Source organism: Heterocephalus glaber, unplaced genomic scaffold, assembly GCF_053883595.1.
Source record: "Heterocephalus glaber isolate CG9 unplaced genomic scaffold, H.glaber_assembly_v1.0 deba00000347, whole genome shotgun sequence".
Lineage (NCBI taxonomy): Eukaryota > Metazoa > Chordata > Mammalia > Rodentia > Bathyergidae > Heterocephalus > Heterocephalus glaber.
This window is the reverse complement of record NW_028258143.1, coordinates 39644055-39660945: the sequence shown is the minus strand read 5'-3', so window position 1 is coordinate 39660945 and position 16891 is coordinate 39644055. Positions and strand designations below refer to the sequence as shown.

Genomic DNA, 16891 nt, shown 5'->3' with positions numbered 1-16891 from the left:
ATAAATTCCTTTGAGTTTATAGTTTACATTGAATCCTTCTCAATAATATATTTTATTTTTGATAATTTTGTCAGTATTCATAAGGATCAGCATGTGATAATTTCTCCTATATTAAGTAAATGACATTTTGACTCTAAACTGAGCTGCTAATTACGGGGAGAAAAGTATTTATAAACAATACCAGTCTGGTATAAGTATTTAAGACACATTGATTCTCTTCTTAGTAAATATTTTAAAATAAAACTTGTAACTCAAATATCCTATAGTTTGTTTTTATTCTTTTTTCTTTTTTATTTTTTTGGTACTGGTGATCGAACTCGGATCCTTGCGCTTGCACAGCGGTGGCAAAACCACTGAGCTAAATCCCCAGCCCCTGCAGTTTGTTTTTAAATGTCTTATGTTAACCCCGGGGTGTTGCTGATTATAAACATAATCTGCCATAATATAATAAACACTAATCTATGAATAAAATACTGGCCTTTTATAATTATTTGTGTCATGCCAGTTGTTTGTTTACTAACGCTTTAGATTGATTGAAATATGACACATGTCATCAAGACAGACTAAAGTTCTAAATATTCTTTTTAGTTTCTGAAATTGCTTAATCAAATATGATTCAGCTGATTGTTAATTCTGTTTTCCTGTTGCAGGTTTCTCAACAGTAATGTCACAAGATTGACCACACTGATCATACACAGTAAGACCAAAATGATAATTCAACTTTTAAAAATGATTTGTTTCTCTGAGAATAAGAACTGAGTTAAAAAATATTTATAACTTAAAGTTACTGTATTATTATTATTTCTTTCACCAGCCAGTTGGATGTTTACATTTTCAATGAGTCATATTTCATGCATCTAGCTAATTATTTAAATATTTTTTTACTTTGAAAGATTTAGAAAACATTTAAAATAAAAATAAATTCATAACTGAAATTAAATGCCTCCTTATTTTACTGTGACTCATACTCTGAATATTACCTTTTTTAGTTTTTGTTTTTACTAAAAAATGGAAATAATTTAAGGTGACTCACTCCATAGTAGGAAAACATATAAAAATAAAATTGAGATTATGAGGAGTTATTAAGGAACAATTATGAAAACATAGCCTTGAAAGAATTCTTGGACTTCTTGCTTAACATTTTTATTGGCATTGAAGCAATTTATAATGTTCCAGAGTTGTTTAAAAAAGGATAGTTCTCTTAAGTAGCTGATAGTTTTCCTCATTAATTTTAACTGTTCCTTTTTATTGTATATCAGGAAACCTTACTTAAAGATAAAATTTTAATCTACATTCATATTATAATTCTTTGCCTATTTGGGTGCTAGGGATTGGACACATGGCCTTGTATATACTAAACAACATGCTACACCTGAGCTATTCCCCCAGCCCTATTATAAAATTCTAACTAGCAAATTCTAAATTATAGTTGTGAGATTTATAGCATTTTTGAAAAATCCTCTTAAGTAACAGAGGATTAAGTTTTTGAGTAAATTTCTTACTCAGTGAACCTACTTTAACCCTATTTATTGTTCATTAGTATAGAGGCAATAATTATCAGAAGTGTAAATCTATGTATTTTGTTTGAAAACTGTTTTAATTGTTAAATCTAATATTTTGCAGAGAATAGAGAGGACTCTTACTGTGTTTCTTTGTTTGGTACTGCTAATTGAACCTAGGGCTTTTGCAATGAGCTATATCCCAAGCCCTTTTTATTTTGAGTCAGTATCTTGCTAAATTGTCCTGGCCGGCCTCAAAGTTCTAAGTCTCCTGCACCAGCTTCCTGAGTAGCTGGGATTGCCGGTGTGCACCACCATGCCTGGCTTACTCTGTTTTTAGAGGCTTTATTGTGGTCATTTAGTTTTCTGTTATATATGGAATGTTCATTAATTTCCCCAAGGGGTCATTTTGGCATTTGTATCTCTCTAGCTGTCTTGCTTTTTTTCTTTGATAGTTAGAGATTGAACCTAGGACTTTCACATACTAGTCAGGTGTTCTGCCTCTTAGTGATACAGTACCTCTAGCCTTTTTATTCTTTTTTCTACTTCCTTCCTCCTCTGCTTTCCTTTCTCCTCCTCTTCTTCCTCTCCCTCCTCTTCCTCCTTTTCTCTCTCTGTCAGTCTCTCTCCCTCTCTCCATCTTCTTCCCTTTCCTCCCCTCCCTTTTTTTTCTCCGTGTGTGTGTGTGTTTGTGTGTGTGTGTATATCCTCATAATACCAAGATTGAATCAGAGACCTTCACACTGAGGTGTATCTCTCTCTACACCCACACCGCCACCACTTTTTTTTTCCTTTTTTTTTTTTGAGACAAGGTCTTGCTAAATTGCTGAGTTTCTCAGCTAGGCTTGAACATGGGATCCTCCTGCCTCAATCTCCCTGAGTGCTGGCATTACAGGCATGTAACATCATGACCAGCTCTTTGTTGTTTCTTACTTAAAAGTTTATTGCCCTGAGTATTTTACAACAAAATAACATATTTCTGTAGTGACCTTTTGTTTAGCATATAGTGCTTAACAAAATTAAAATTAACATTCAGTGTTAGGGATGTAGTTCAATGGTAGAGTACTTTCCTAGTGTTCATTAAGGCCTTGGGTTAAATCCTCAGTGTGGGGGGGAGAATTAACATTGGATGAAAAGTTTTTTATTTTTGTATTAATTTTAAAATGTTGACTCCCACAGTTTATTTTTAGCGTGATATTAAATTATTTAGTTGCAACTGTTCTAAATCCAAGAGTTTAAGGAAAAGAGATGATACTCAATATTATATGTAAAGTAGGTTAAAGACTAGGCAGTGCTCATTTGAGATGTTCACAAGTGACCTTTCCTTTGTAATAATGTCGGGGTTATGAGGCTTTCTCCAGCTTCTTGAGTCAATAATACCCAGTAAGAGGGTAGAGTAGTTCAAGTATTGACAGTGGGTATGGAGTGATGATGCTGGTACACTCAGAGAAAATGGAGAAGTCAAGGGACTAGTCAGAGATATATAAGCTAGTGTAAAGAGGTGACATAACTGAAAGAGTAGAATATTGTGGTTAGAGAGATAATTATATATTTTTTCCTCAAAATTTTCAGCAATCAGGAGAATTTTTTTTATTCTATGTCACAATGTACAGAAATGTTAAAACATTTTATCTGATCTTCCCTTTTTTCTGACCATCATCAATTCCATTGAAACTTGTACATGATTCTCAGTTTAATCTTATTAAACCATTTCTCCATTCCTTTTATTTTTCTGTTTGAAGATATTTGATGACTTCCTATTTCCTATTACATCAAATCCTAACTTTCTGATTTGGTATTTGAGATCCTTACTTGGTTTGGCTCTAACATATTTCCCAGCCATACATCCTAATATTCAAGAATTAAAGAACCTTATATCTACCCAGTGTGGACTACATATCACCTTAAATCATTTGGCTTCACAGATGGAATAATGTCATTATGTTTAGCTAGAATATTCTTTTTCTTCATGCTTTTAAAAACTTTCTTCTGATGAAATCGGACCTCCCCTCTGATATCCTATCCACATACAATCATCTCTCTGAGAGCTTCCCTCAGAAAGTGATTCTCTCTAATAGTTTAGTATTGCTGAATTTTTATTAATTCTATGTTTCTGGTAAATATATTTTCTTGTATATTGATGTTTATTTTAATATACACCTTCCTACTATACTCAGGAAATATTTGTTGGTAATCATACATACCCTCCAAAATGCTAAATCAATCAATATCTTTTAGTTTTCCTGTATTAAAATTGAAATGAAGATAGTAATATATGAATATCCATAATTAAACCATAGGAAGGAACACAACTTTTAGAACAGATAGAATTCAAACATTAATATCACTATTACTATTATGTGACTTTGAGCAAGTCAGCCTCTTTGTACCTCAGGATCTTCACCACCTATTAAATTATATACTACATATATTTAAAGGGTTGTTATGAGATTTAAATATAATGTTCAGTATATTTCTTCCCTCTACTCATGTAACTTTATGGATTGCTCCTTTACAGATAAACACTAAGGGGCATGAGAGCAACTATAAAGATCAAAGATATCTCCCAAACCATCCAAATTTATGATATACATTGTGGTCCTTTCATGTACAAATTTTAGAAAATGATTTCTACTTTCTGTATTACATATAGTAGGGCTAACTTACATAAGTTCCAGCAAAGAGGCTAATTAGATTTATTAATCAAATGTCCTATTTGGAGAAAAAGTGTCAAACCTCACTAGAATGTCAACCTCTTAAGAGGCCAGAATGAACTTGAGAACAGTTCACATTGTACTATATTCCCCTTCTGACTCAGATGAGAAAACCAAGGTCCAGAGAATCTGAAGAGATATAGTATGTCTATGAATTAGGGACATGGACTTGGAGTCAGAAAAATCTCCAAGTGTAATGCTCTTGTATTTATATAGCATCTGTAATCTTGTGTCAAGTAATCTTAGGCTAAGATCCAATTTTTTCTTCTCTAAAGTAGGGATAATACTTATATCTCAGGAATGTTATGAAAGTAAATAAAATAATGTTCATAAAGCACTTAACATAGAGGATGTCACATACCACCTTCTTTTGACTCTTGTACTCATCATTTGTAAAGTTACTTGCCTAAAATTATATAATGTGAGAACTTGAACATAACCTGGTTTTGCTTTATTATGTTAACACTTTTACTCTGTTTTATGATTACATTTTACTTGATTAGAAGTTTCTGAACAGAGCCAGGGATTTAGCTCTGTAGCTCCTCTGCCTGCCTCAAAGGTGCGAGGTCCCGAGTTTGATCCCAGCTACCAAAAAAAAAAAGGTCTCTAAACAAGCAGGCTTGGTGGCAACTACCTATAATCCCAGCACTCAGGTGGCAGAGGCAGGAAGATCATGAGTTCAAGGCCACCCTGGGCTTCATACTGAGTTCAAGGCCTCACTTGCAGTACATAGTGAGAGCCTACCTCAAAAATAGAGAGAAAAGTTTCTGAATAGCATTTTTAGAGAGCATAATAAAACAATTTATATTATTTTCTTCTTGGATTTTTTCTATATCCTCTTATTGTATTTATGCAGTTTTGTTCAAAGGTTTATATGTAATTTTATTCATTTTATATATTTTCCTATACATTTACTTTGTCACAAAGAAACATTTAAATAAAGTGAATCTTCTGTGCCGGGGATTTAGCTTAGTGGCACCATGCCTGACTCGCAAATGCAAGGTCCTGAGTTTGATCCCCGGTACCAAAAAAGAAAAGAAAAGTTAGTCTTTTATGTTTCTATTGAAATTCCTTTTCTCTCCTTGATAATTTTTTTGTATTATTCAAATTTTATAGAAATAAATATCAATAGAAGTATTTTTTGAGGTTTAGAAATAATTATCATTTAATTTCACAGTGTACTCATTATTGGAAACACCAGTGTTAGATTATAAATTTTTTTTATTTATGTATTAATTGGTACATTTTAGGTATACAGTACATTTACATTTATCACTGGGTGTTTGTACCTGAACATGATGTATCTTAGTTCTTATTTTTTTTTCCCCATTACCTATGTGCCCTTCACCCCTCCACCCTTCCCTATTTACATAGACTTTGTTTCCATTATGTTTTCTTTCTCATAATTTTTCCTTTCCTTTCTTCCCTTTCCCCTTCTCCTCCTGCCAGCCCTCCACCTTTGGACCTTTTCCTATTTCAAATTATCAATTATTTGTTTTAATCATTTTCATCCTTATTTACATTTTCAGTTTCTCACATTAGAGAAACTATTCGGTATTTACATGTGTGTCCTATTTATTTCACTTAAGAGTATGACCTCAATATGCATCCATTTAGCTATAAATGACTCTAGTTTCTCATTCTTTATGGCTGAGTAGTACTCCATTTTATAAAAATACCACATCACCTTTATCCAGTTTCAAGTTGATGGCCACTTGGGCTGTTTCCAAACCTTACCTATTACAAACTGTGCCGCTATAAACATAGGTGCACATATATTGCTGTGGTATGATTCTTTTAATTCTTTGGGGAAGATACCCAGTAGGGAATAGCTGGGTCAAATGGGACCTGTAGTCCTAGTTCTTTGAGGTGTCTCCATACGGATTTCCACTGTGGTTGCACCAGTCTGCACTCCCACCAACAATGGAGAAGGGTTCCTTTCCCTCCACACCCCTGCCAGCATTTGTTATTGTTAAATGAAATGTCTGTTCATTTCAGATGCCCATTTTTGAATTGGGTCTTTGAACTTGGGGGGTCTGATTTTTTTCAATTCTTTATATATTCTAGATAGTAGACCTTTGTCTGAGGTACAGCTGCTAAAAATTTCTTCCCATTAGATTATAAATTTAAAGTATCAGGTGAGACCTAGCATGGATAAGGTATAACCAGATATGCTAATGATAGCAGTTGTCCCCTAATACTGATTCCCCCTTCTAATTTTTTCTCCCAGCATATCACTACTAGGAATAAAAACATCATTTCAGTTCCCTTTGTAGCTAGATATAGTCATGTGACTAAGTTTTGGCTACCAATAAATAAGCAGAAGTAATATGGGCAATATTCAGAAAGTAGCCATGAAAAAGTGGTACATGCCCTCTCTTTTTCACCCTTCTGCCTTTCTGCTGAAATCTGGATGTGATAATTGAAACATTTGTGGAAACCACATACTAAGAGAATCGGAAAAGCATTAAGATAGAAAGTCCCTATTCCTTTCACACTAGCATCCAAAAAACTGAAATATCTAGGAATCAACCTAAAAAAAGAAATCAAAGACCTTTTCTCTGAAAACTATAGCACTTTGAAAAAAGAGACTGAAGGGGTTATCAGAAAATGGAAAGACATCCCTTGCTCCTGGGTAGGAAGGATCAATATAGTGAAAATGGCCATACTTCCAAAATTGCTATATAGATTCAATGAAATCCCAATTGAAATCCCAGCAGCATATTTCATGGACCTTGAGAAAACAATCCAAAAATTCATTTGGAACAAGAAGAGAACCAGAATAGCAAAAGCAACTCTAGGTAACAGAGACATGGTAGGGGGTATTACAACCCCCAACTTGAAACTATACTACAAAGCTACTGTGATAAAAACATCATAGTACTGGTGAAGAAACATACCTGAGGATCAGTGGAACAGATTAGAAGATGCAGAAACAACTCCAGTCACATTCAGCCATCTCATCCTTGACAAAGGAGCCAAACACCCTCACTGGAGGAAAGATAGCCTCTTTAGTAAATGGTGCCAGAGAAATTGGGTTTTAACTTGCCAAAGACTAAAACTAGACCTGTATCTCTCACCATGCACTAAACTAAAATCAAAATGGATTAAAGATCTAAATATAAAAACAAAAACACTGAACTGGATGGAACAGAGGTTAGGTAGAACTCTTGAAGACATTGGTGTAGGAAAAGGCTTTATGAACAAAACCTCAGTTGCCCGTGAACTAGCATAAACAATCAACAAGTAGGATCTCTTCTTACTAAAAAGCTTCTGCACAGCAAGAGAAAGCACCAACAGTGTGAAGAGACAACTCACAATGTGGGAAAAAATTTTCACCAGTGGTCCCTCAGACAAAGATCTACTATCTCAAATCTATAAAGAACTTTAAAAAGTCAGACCTCCCAAATTTAAAGACCCAGTCCAAAAATGGGCATCTAAAATGAGCAGATATTTCTCACACAAAGGAGTAGAAATGGCAAATAAACATGAAAATATGTTCAACATTACTGGTCATTCAAGAGATGCAAATGAAAACAATGAGATTCCACCTCACTCCAGAACGAATGGCTGCTCTCATGAAATCAACCAGTAACAAATGCTGGCAGGGCTGTGGGGAAAGAACAGCACTGCTCCACTGCTGGTGGGAAGGTAGACTGGTGCAACCACTGTGGAAATCAGTATGGAGATACCTCAAAGAACTAGGACTGGAAGTCCCATTTGACCCAGCTCTTCCTCTGCTGAGTATCTTCCCCAAAGAATTAAAAGAATCATATCACAGTGATATATGTGCACCCATGTTCACAGCAGCACAGTTTGTAATAACTAAAACTTGGAAACAGCCCAAATGCCCATCAACTGGAGACTGGATCAAGAAAATGTGGGTTTTTTTATAAAATGGAGTACTACTCAACCATAAAAAAATGAGAAATTAGAGACATTTATTGCTAAATGAATGCACATTGAGGCAATACTCTTAAGTGAAATAAATAGGACGCACATGTGTAAATAATAGTTTCTCTGGTGTGAGAAACTGAAAGTGTAAATAAGGACTAAATGGTATAATAGATAAAGTGAAATAGGAAGCAAAGGGGCAAAGGGGAAGGGGAAGTGGGAGGGGTAGGGGAAAGTAAAGAAGGGAATGGAATTAATATGAGAAAATGAAAAAATGGAAACAAAGTCTTTGTAAATAGGGAGGGATGGAGGGGTTGAAGGGAGGGCAGGGGAAGGGGAAGGGGGAAAAAAATAAGAACCAAGAGCGTATGTAAAGGTGCATATCTCCAGTGATGGCTGTCATTATATTGTACACCTAAAATGTACCAATAAAAGGATATACAAAAGAAAAGAAAACTGATAAAGATAATTACATTAAAAAAAAAAAGATAGAATGTCCCTAAAACCTTCATGAAGTCATCCTGCTTGGGCTGGCTTATTTTTATCTGGACTTCTTTGATATGACAAAAATAAACTTCTATCTTATATAAACCACTGGCTTTTGTGCCCTTTATCACTCATAGCCAAAACTTACCTTGAATACACCAAGATAGTTTGAGAAAGTTTGTGCTCTGTTAAATGTCCTTTTTTTTTCTTACATTTTATTTACTGTATTTTATTTGAACCATGCTGTCACTTTTGATGGTATGTGTTTTAGGAGAATAGAAAAGGGAATGATTCTCTCTGGGAGAGGGAATCAGAGAAACTTTTACAAAATAGGGACATGTCTGGGTTAGATTTTTGAAGTATGAATTAGAAGAGAACCTGAAAGACGAAATAGGGATATAGATTTGAAAGAATATATCTTTAAGGATTTGAAGATAGTTTAGTCTAATATTGTTGAAATGTATAATTTGTGGAAGTGAGCCTAAAAGTCAAGTCTTGTAGAGCTTTATAAACCAAGAAGATTGATAAGTACTAGGTACCTAGTGATTTGTTCTTTTAATATTACTAATTTTAATATTATTGATTTTTCATTAAGTATTTTTAATAAATATATGTCAATGACAAATGTTGAGGAAGGGGAAGAACAAAGCTAATATTTATTCACTGCTTACAATGTTAGGTCTTTCTATTTGAATCTTCAATGATTTTAGAAGAGATATCATTACATTTTACAGATGACTACCCTGAGACTTGCAAAGGTCAAGTGTCTTTCCCAGGCTGTTTTAAGTAGTAGTTAGTTAGGTCATTATTTGAAAAGTACAAAAATCAACATTTTCAGAACAAGGCTACTATGTATTATCTGACCTTTATTTTCCTAATTTTCTAATAGCAAAGGAAAGTAATAGCCAATTTTAAGGTATCTTTGGAAAATATAATAACAGTGATCAAGTCAGAAGTAAAAGTCTATATTTAGGAATTTCTGTGTATTTTCAAACCAATTTATGCAAAAATATTAAAAATTTTAAAATTTCATATAGTACAGTTACAAACTGTCTTAAAATATTTGTTTTCTAAAGTCTGAATATTTTAAACAGTATCTTCAAAATTAGTGTTAGCCACCATTTTAATTACTTCAGATATATCCATTCTCTATTATTTCTAAATGTGTATTGGGTAAAAGAAACATGGCACTCACCCCTATTACATCTCCCTGAAAAGACTGTTTTAACATGTAACTATTAATGAAGCTAAAAGCACAGATAGTGTTTTATACATGAGTGATTGCAGCTATAAATGATAGCAATGCAGCACAGGCTCAAGTTAAACTTTTAAGCATGTCAGAATGTGCAGTGTTACACAATCATTAATTTAATTAAATTAATGACATTTTTGCCTCCTCAGTGCGTTGATAATCTGTTAGGCAAAACTAGAATGGGTACAAATATATAAATCTCTTGATTTAGTATATCTGCCTAAAAAAGAGAAAAACAGTTCTGTGAATAATTGTAGAAGCTCAAGATACTTAAGAGAAAAAACAGTTAAAATTACTTGAAATTTAATTTGGCTAGTAAATTGTTCTCATACTTTGTAGAACACCATTGAACTTTTCTATAATGAGATGTATATTTACAGAAATGTTAGTTATGGAGTAGATAAAATACAAATGTGGTCTGCAGAAATTGTTTAGAGTTGAGAAAATGAATGTTAGACACTGTATATAAAAAGGTACCTTTCTATCATAATGCAAGACAATAAATGTAAACTTTGCAATATGCAGACCACCTTGTCTAATGTTTGTGATTATAATCTTAGATTTCCTTTCCTCAAAAGAAACTCTTCAACTTTTATCCAGAAAACTCATGATTTTTGTTTTCTCATTGCCCTTTTCTCTTAATAATTATGTTCTTTTATTTTTTACTGTAGTAGCTTTATATTTTCAGTGTCAGCCTTATGGAAAGGAAGTAACAGAAAATGTATATACTTGGCACTAAATTCAAATGTCACAATTTCAAATATTACAACCTTGATAAAATCTCTGGATCTCCAAGTTAGAGTTAATCTCCCAATCATTTCTGCCTTTCTAGTACTTGTTATTTCTATTAAAGTAGTGTTCTTCAACACTAGGCTTCTTGTATCTGAGTATGTGGATATATTCTCCGTAGTGACTTTTATAAGAATTAAAAAATTCAACATCAATATAAAATATTGATATAAGCATATTATTGGATCATCCATGATGCCAACCTTACAACCAATTACCACCAGGTATTTTCAGGACTGTGACCATATTATGTCAGTCTAATGAATGAAAATAAAAACAGACTTGATATGTAAATGTACCAAGGAAAAGCCTGATGACATCAGTGAACTAAGTCAAAGTATTGTAGTGGTTTGAGTAGAGAGAGAAATGGTGAATATATTAAATCACTCAGGACACACAAGACTATAGAACTGTTGGCCAGGGATTTAGCTCAATGCTTTTGCTGCCTGCTGCGCAGGCGCAAGGACCCGAGTTCAATCCCCAGTACCCAAAAAAAACAAACAAACTATAGAACTGTTAAACTCAAATGTAGTTGGAAAGTAATGGGGAAGTAGTGGTCAGTATCATATTCATATTGGGTGTAACAATTCATTTTAACAAAACCATCACATGATGCTTATTGAAATATGTTAATTTTGTAGCTTTTTTGTCCATATTTGTAAATTTTTTATGTTTTAATTAGATCTGAAAGCAAAAGGAAGAGTTTGGCCCTATTCATAGTTTTTGTCTATATTTCAATAATCAGTGCATGCATGCATAGCCTTTTTTTCCTCTCTTCACAAAAGGTTCATCAGTAACTTGAGTTTCGGAAGCATTATTATAAAGCTCTTAGATGTCTTATATAATAGGTGCGTTCAGCTGTTTCCTGTATTAGATTGTAAACTCTTTATGATCTAGTAGAGATGTGGATTATGTTTTATTCATCCTTGTAGTCCTATTAGAATGTGTCATAATACCTTGTACCTAGTAGTGGTCCAGCTGATATTTATGCAGCAAACTTGTATGTGTTTTTGTACTGTGACATAAAGAGAATTAATGACATTTTTGCCTCCTTAGTGTGTTGATAATCTCTTGGACTGAACTGGAATGGATACATATATAGAAAACATACTTACAGAAAGAATATATATATATATATATATATATAATTTTATTTGTTTTTGTTTTGTTTTGCACTTCTAGAGATTGAACCTAGGGCCTTTCACATACTAGGCAGTCCTCTGCCATGGAGGGGGAGGAGATCCTGGGGTTTGAAACCTAGGTGTACTATACCACTGAACTACATCCTCTGCCTTTTTTCTATTTTTTTTTTTTTTTTTGAGAAAAGGTCTCACATTTAGCCAGGCTGTCCCAAACCTGTGATCCTCCTGCCTCGTCTCCTCCTGAGTAGCTAGGATTACAAGTATGCAGCACGCCACCCAGAGAACTGTATATACAATTTGAAATTCATATGTTAACAAATGCCTCTCTTTAAAATTAAATATTTCCTAGAATTTTGGCCACTTATAGTGTTGTATGGATTATGTTAATTATTTTTATTTATTATTATGTTAATTATGTTAATCATTTCTATCTTTTTATTTAAATTGAGATGTGTAATTCTTCCTTTCACTTGAATATTTAGAAGCCATGGTAGGGCTATTAATTGGCGTGATTTCATTATTGTTGTGAAATAGGGAATATTGAGGCCTGAGGAGAAGGAGAGATGAGTTAGTTGGTGGAGCTGACAGTCAGAACACACATAACATTTATCAGTTAAGTTTGCTCTCTAATGTTTGTGGAGTTCATAGTGCCTCAAAATGATTACTGTAGTAAAATCCAACATTACTGATCATCTATCACTGTAACAGATAATAATAATCTAAAGTTAGAAATTAGAGCATTATTAAAACAAAAAACCCCATAGTTATCTATGAAGTGTAATAAACCAAAGTATAATAAAATGAGATATGCCTGAATAGTATAGCAGCAAGAGAGTTCAGAACGTGTTAGAAAGGAGGAGGGCTGTGTAAGCATAGTGCTTCAGGGAACAAGACAGTAGTATATCATTGCAAAAATGTAGGTTTTTGTACTTGGGCCAGCTTGAGACCTTAGTTCCCTTAGGCAAGAAGAGAGACAGGAAAGGGGACTGTAAATATGGGAAAATACTGAAGGCATCATCTTCCACATTTGAGGTATTGCCTAAAGCCACAGTGCTAGTTAATGATTCTTTTAACTTAAGTGGAAGTAAAACTGGCTAAATGAAAACTCCCTAGAATAACATAATAAGTGTATTTTCTACTTTTCAAATTCTGTTATGATAGACTTTTGTATGATGTTTCCACAACATTTATGTAGTTCAGCTGTCTTCCTAACTTCTTCAATGTCTTATTTTGTACTTAAATTCAATTACCTTGTCCTATTTACATAAATTATTTCCTTCTACTTTTCAATACACATCCTTTTATAGTGAGAGCACTCTTTTAGCCACACTTATAAGTGATAATTTTGCCTGCATGTCTTTTTTCATACATTTGCCTTTTTTGAAGTGCTTCTACTTTTCTTTATCCAGTGTCAGTGCATTCCTTGCAGGGCCTTGCAGGTTTGTTTTGTTCTGTTTTGTTTTGTTTTGTTTTGTTTTGTTTTGTTTTGTTTTGACAACTATGACCTTTCCTCCCAACATCTGTTCTTTATTTTCAGCCCCTGTGATCTTTCTTTTACATGTAGTACCTCTAATTCCAGCTCTCTATATGACATTGATATCTGACTCTCCCACATGTAACCCACTCAACACATCTAAACTTTAACTCATTTTCCTCTAATTTTTCACAACCTTTTTCTTCTTTATGCATTTCTTGTATCAGTCAATGATATCAACATCTATTCAGCTACTCAAGTAAATGCATTAGTTATCTTCAACTGCTTCTTGAAAAACATCTAATCTGACAGTAAATCCTGTTGATTCTCTCTGGCTGCAGTATAATAAAAGCTAATGTGTGTGTAGTACTTACTGTTTTCTAGGTACCAGTTTAAACATTTGACCTGTAATAACTCATTTAATCTTCTTAACTTTGACTCAGACACTTTTGTTATTCCTGTTTTATCTAGGAAATACAGTTTGTCTTATTTTCTACATGACCACCATGAGGCTAGCCAAGCAAAGCAAAAAACAACAACAAAAAACCCCAAAACAAAACTGTAATGATCAAGCCTGAATTAAAAGAAATGAAAGAATAGAAGGACATGATAAATGACACTGGAGAATATGAATCAGGACCTTAGTTTCTTTAGCTAAAAATATTAAGGGAAGGGACCAGGGGCATTGTCCAGTGGTAGGGTGTATGCTTAATATGCACTTATCCCTGGATTCAGTCTCTAGCACACACGCATGCCCTCACGTGAAAAACATTAAGTGAAAGAAAAAAGATTGACATTGGGTTGAGATAGGAGCATTTAAAGATTAAAGGAGAGGGACCAGGGGTTTAGCTCAGTGGTTCTGCCACCTGCCTCACAAGCGCCAGGTCCCAAATTTGATCCCTGGTACCAAAAAAAAAAAAAAAAGATTAAACGAGAGTCATATGAGCCAGTTCCAATGTATGGTTCTTATTTAGTCCAGATTCAAATAAGCCTATTTTGCAATATTATAAGACATATGTATATACACTATATATTTGGTATTAATGTGTTGTTTAAGATTATTTTATATTTGTAATAAATTTTGGTTGTTTCTTCATCTAAAAAGTATAAATCTGTGCCATAAAATGACATGCATCCCTTTCAGAGACAATCTTGAGGAAAAAACACCCAATCATTTTTTAAAACTCAGAGCCTCTAATAAAAGAGGATTTGTTAAAGGAAGTAACTGAACATTGACCCTAATAGCATTACAATAAATTTTACTAATCCATATTTCTCCTACAAACATTCATGCTTCATGTTTCATGCTTCCTCAGTACATATGCAGTGTTTCACAGAAATATAGAAATTTAAGGAAATAAAAACTAACATTTATAGAACCTCCATAAAAATCATGAAAATAATAATGATAATAATAATATACAGTAGTCAACATTTCAGTCCTTTATTATGTGTTACACACCCTTTCATGAGTTTATGGCTTTTAACAACTTCGTGAGGAAGAAGCACTGTTACCTTTATTTTATAAGCGGGAAAATAGAGAAGTTTAGCAGTTTTCCTAAGGTCACAGGACAGTCAGTGAAGTTTAGGACTCAATCTCTCAAATTTGACATAGAATCTTGTCATTATTGTTATTATTATTATTATTATTATTGTCTCCCCCCACATACCCTCTCCATAGTGCTTTTAATATTAATCTCACTTATTTCATTAATCTAACTGCCTTAATTTCTCCACCATTAATAAAATATAGTTTTGTCACATATAGAATTCATGGATGGAAGATAGGTTTAGGGGTGTGTTTATTTTTAATACTTTAAATATGTCCTTCACTGTTGTCTGGGTTCTATGCTTTTCGGTGAGAAATTGGCTTCTTAATCTTGCTGGATTTGCCTTGAGCCTAAATTGCTTCTCTCTTGTTGCTTTTAAGATTCTCTCATTTTCAACAGTTAATTATAATGGGGTTTGGTATAAATCTCTCTGAATTTATCCTACATGGAGTTTGTTGATTTTGTTGGACATGTAGACTCATGTCTCTCCTCAAGTTTGGGGAATTTTCAGATAAAATTTCTTCACATATTGTTTGGGCTCATTTCTCTAGCTTCTCAATTTTGCACACCTGTAATGAATATGCTAGTTTACTTGATAGTGTCCCACAGGTTCTATAGGGTCAGTTCATTTTTCTTTATTCTTTCTTTTTCCTCTTCAGATTAGATAACTTGAGTTGACCTGTCTTAAAATTTACTAGTTTGTTTTTTCTGCCTGCTTATATCTGCTGTTTTGTGTAGTGAATTTCCACTTAGTTCCTGTAGTTTTTAGCACCAGAATTTCTGTTTTCTTCTTTTGAAGTTTTCTTTCTCTTTGCTGATACTGTTTTCTTCATATGTTATTGTTCTGGTTTCTTTTCATTGTCTTTGATTTCTTTAGTTCTTTTAATGTATTTTTGACAGGGAATTTACTAATAGACCTGCCTTATAAGAAATGCTAATGAAAGTTCTTCATTCCGAAATGAAAGGATCCTAGATGGTAACTTGTAGTCATCTGAAGAAATAAAAAACTTTGGTAAATTAGCTATATAGATAGATAGGAAGGAAACAGAAAAGGATAGAAAGCAAATGTGATTGGAATACAGAGAGAAAGCATTTGATTTAAGTAACCAGAAGATACAGGTCATATTAGACCAAAATAAGAACTTTCTTCTCTATCCTAAAAGCAATAATAAATGTTTCAAGTTGTTTAAATTTTTGATAGCCCATTTATTTGTTTTTTTGGTGTTAGGGATTGAACCCTGGGTCTTATTCATTCCAAGAATGCATTTTACCTCTGTATACTCCAGCCCCCAATAACCCAATTTTAATTAAAACTTATAGGAGTGTCCTGAGCAGATTTAACATTTGTACCACTTACTTTTTTATAAATGTGTAGGAAATGTGTAAGAAATGATAAGCTTAAAATATTTGTGATCTGAGGTTATTATTTTAATAGATGATTACTGAATACTTACTATGTTGAAGGGATATGATTTTACTTATTGAAAATATAGTCACAGTTATATTAATTTTGTTAGCTTTGCTTTTGACCTGTTGCTTCTCAATAAACAGGTGATCTCATAGTGTCCAACAGTAACCATTAAAACAATGATATATTTGTTCTGCTTTTATGATTTCTTCTACCTTTCAATTCCTGCCATCTAAGGGAGAACTAAAATGAAGGTTAATTATATGGGGCAGTTTCCAAATATTATGTTAGACTTATTGATATTAAGTAACTACTCCAAGTTGACATAATTAGTAAAAGTTATAACTGCAATTCCAGTTCATATTTATCTAACTAAAGACCATGATATTTCTGCAACAGTACACTCAGAAGAATATGAAACTAATTTGTCTTCAAGAGACCTTAGTATATATCTTAGTTACTTTCTTGTTGCTGGAACAAAACACATGACATCTACAAGTTAAAGGAGGAGAAGTTTATTTTGGTTCACAGTTTGAGAGGTTTTAGTCCATAGTCAACTGGCTGTAAGGCAGGGCAGCATAACAGAAGAGAAAGAGTTCATGGCATAGCAGGCAGGAAGCAGTGAGACTTCCTCCTTTCCCTTTTTATTCCATCCAGGCTACAAGCCTATTTGTTGGTTGGTG

The 16891-nt window shown here is 33.4% G+C and overlaps 1 protein-coding gene across 34 annotated transcripts in view; it reads left to right on the top strand.

The window, feature by feature from the left end:
* Window positions 1-16891, top strand: part of Baz2b (bromodomain adjacent to zinc finger domain 2B) — a 411121-nt gene that overhangs the window by 158901 nt on the left and 235329 nt on the right. For 31 of the 34 annotated variants that reach the window (XM_087196318.1, XM_021265788.2, XM_087196276.1 and 28 more), the window contains one exon: window positions 651-697. The exons of the other annotated variants lie outside the window; for them this stretch is intronic. Coding sequence is in view for 18 of the 31 variants with exons in the window: in XM_087196276.1 (XP_087052402.1) it covers window positions 651-697 (47 nt within the window). In the remaining 13 variants the exon portion in view is untranslated. The remainder of the gene's footprint in view (window positions 1-650; window positions 698-16891) is intronic. 34 annotated transcript variants of the gene reach the window in all.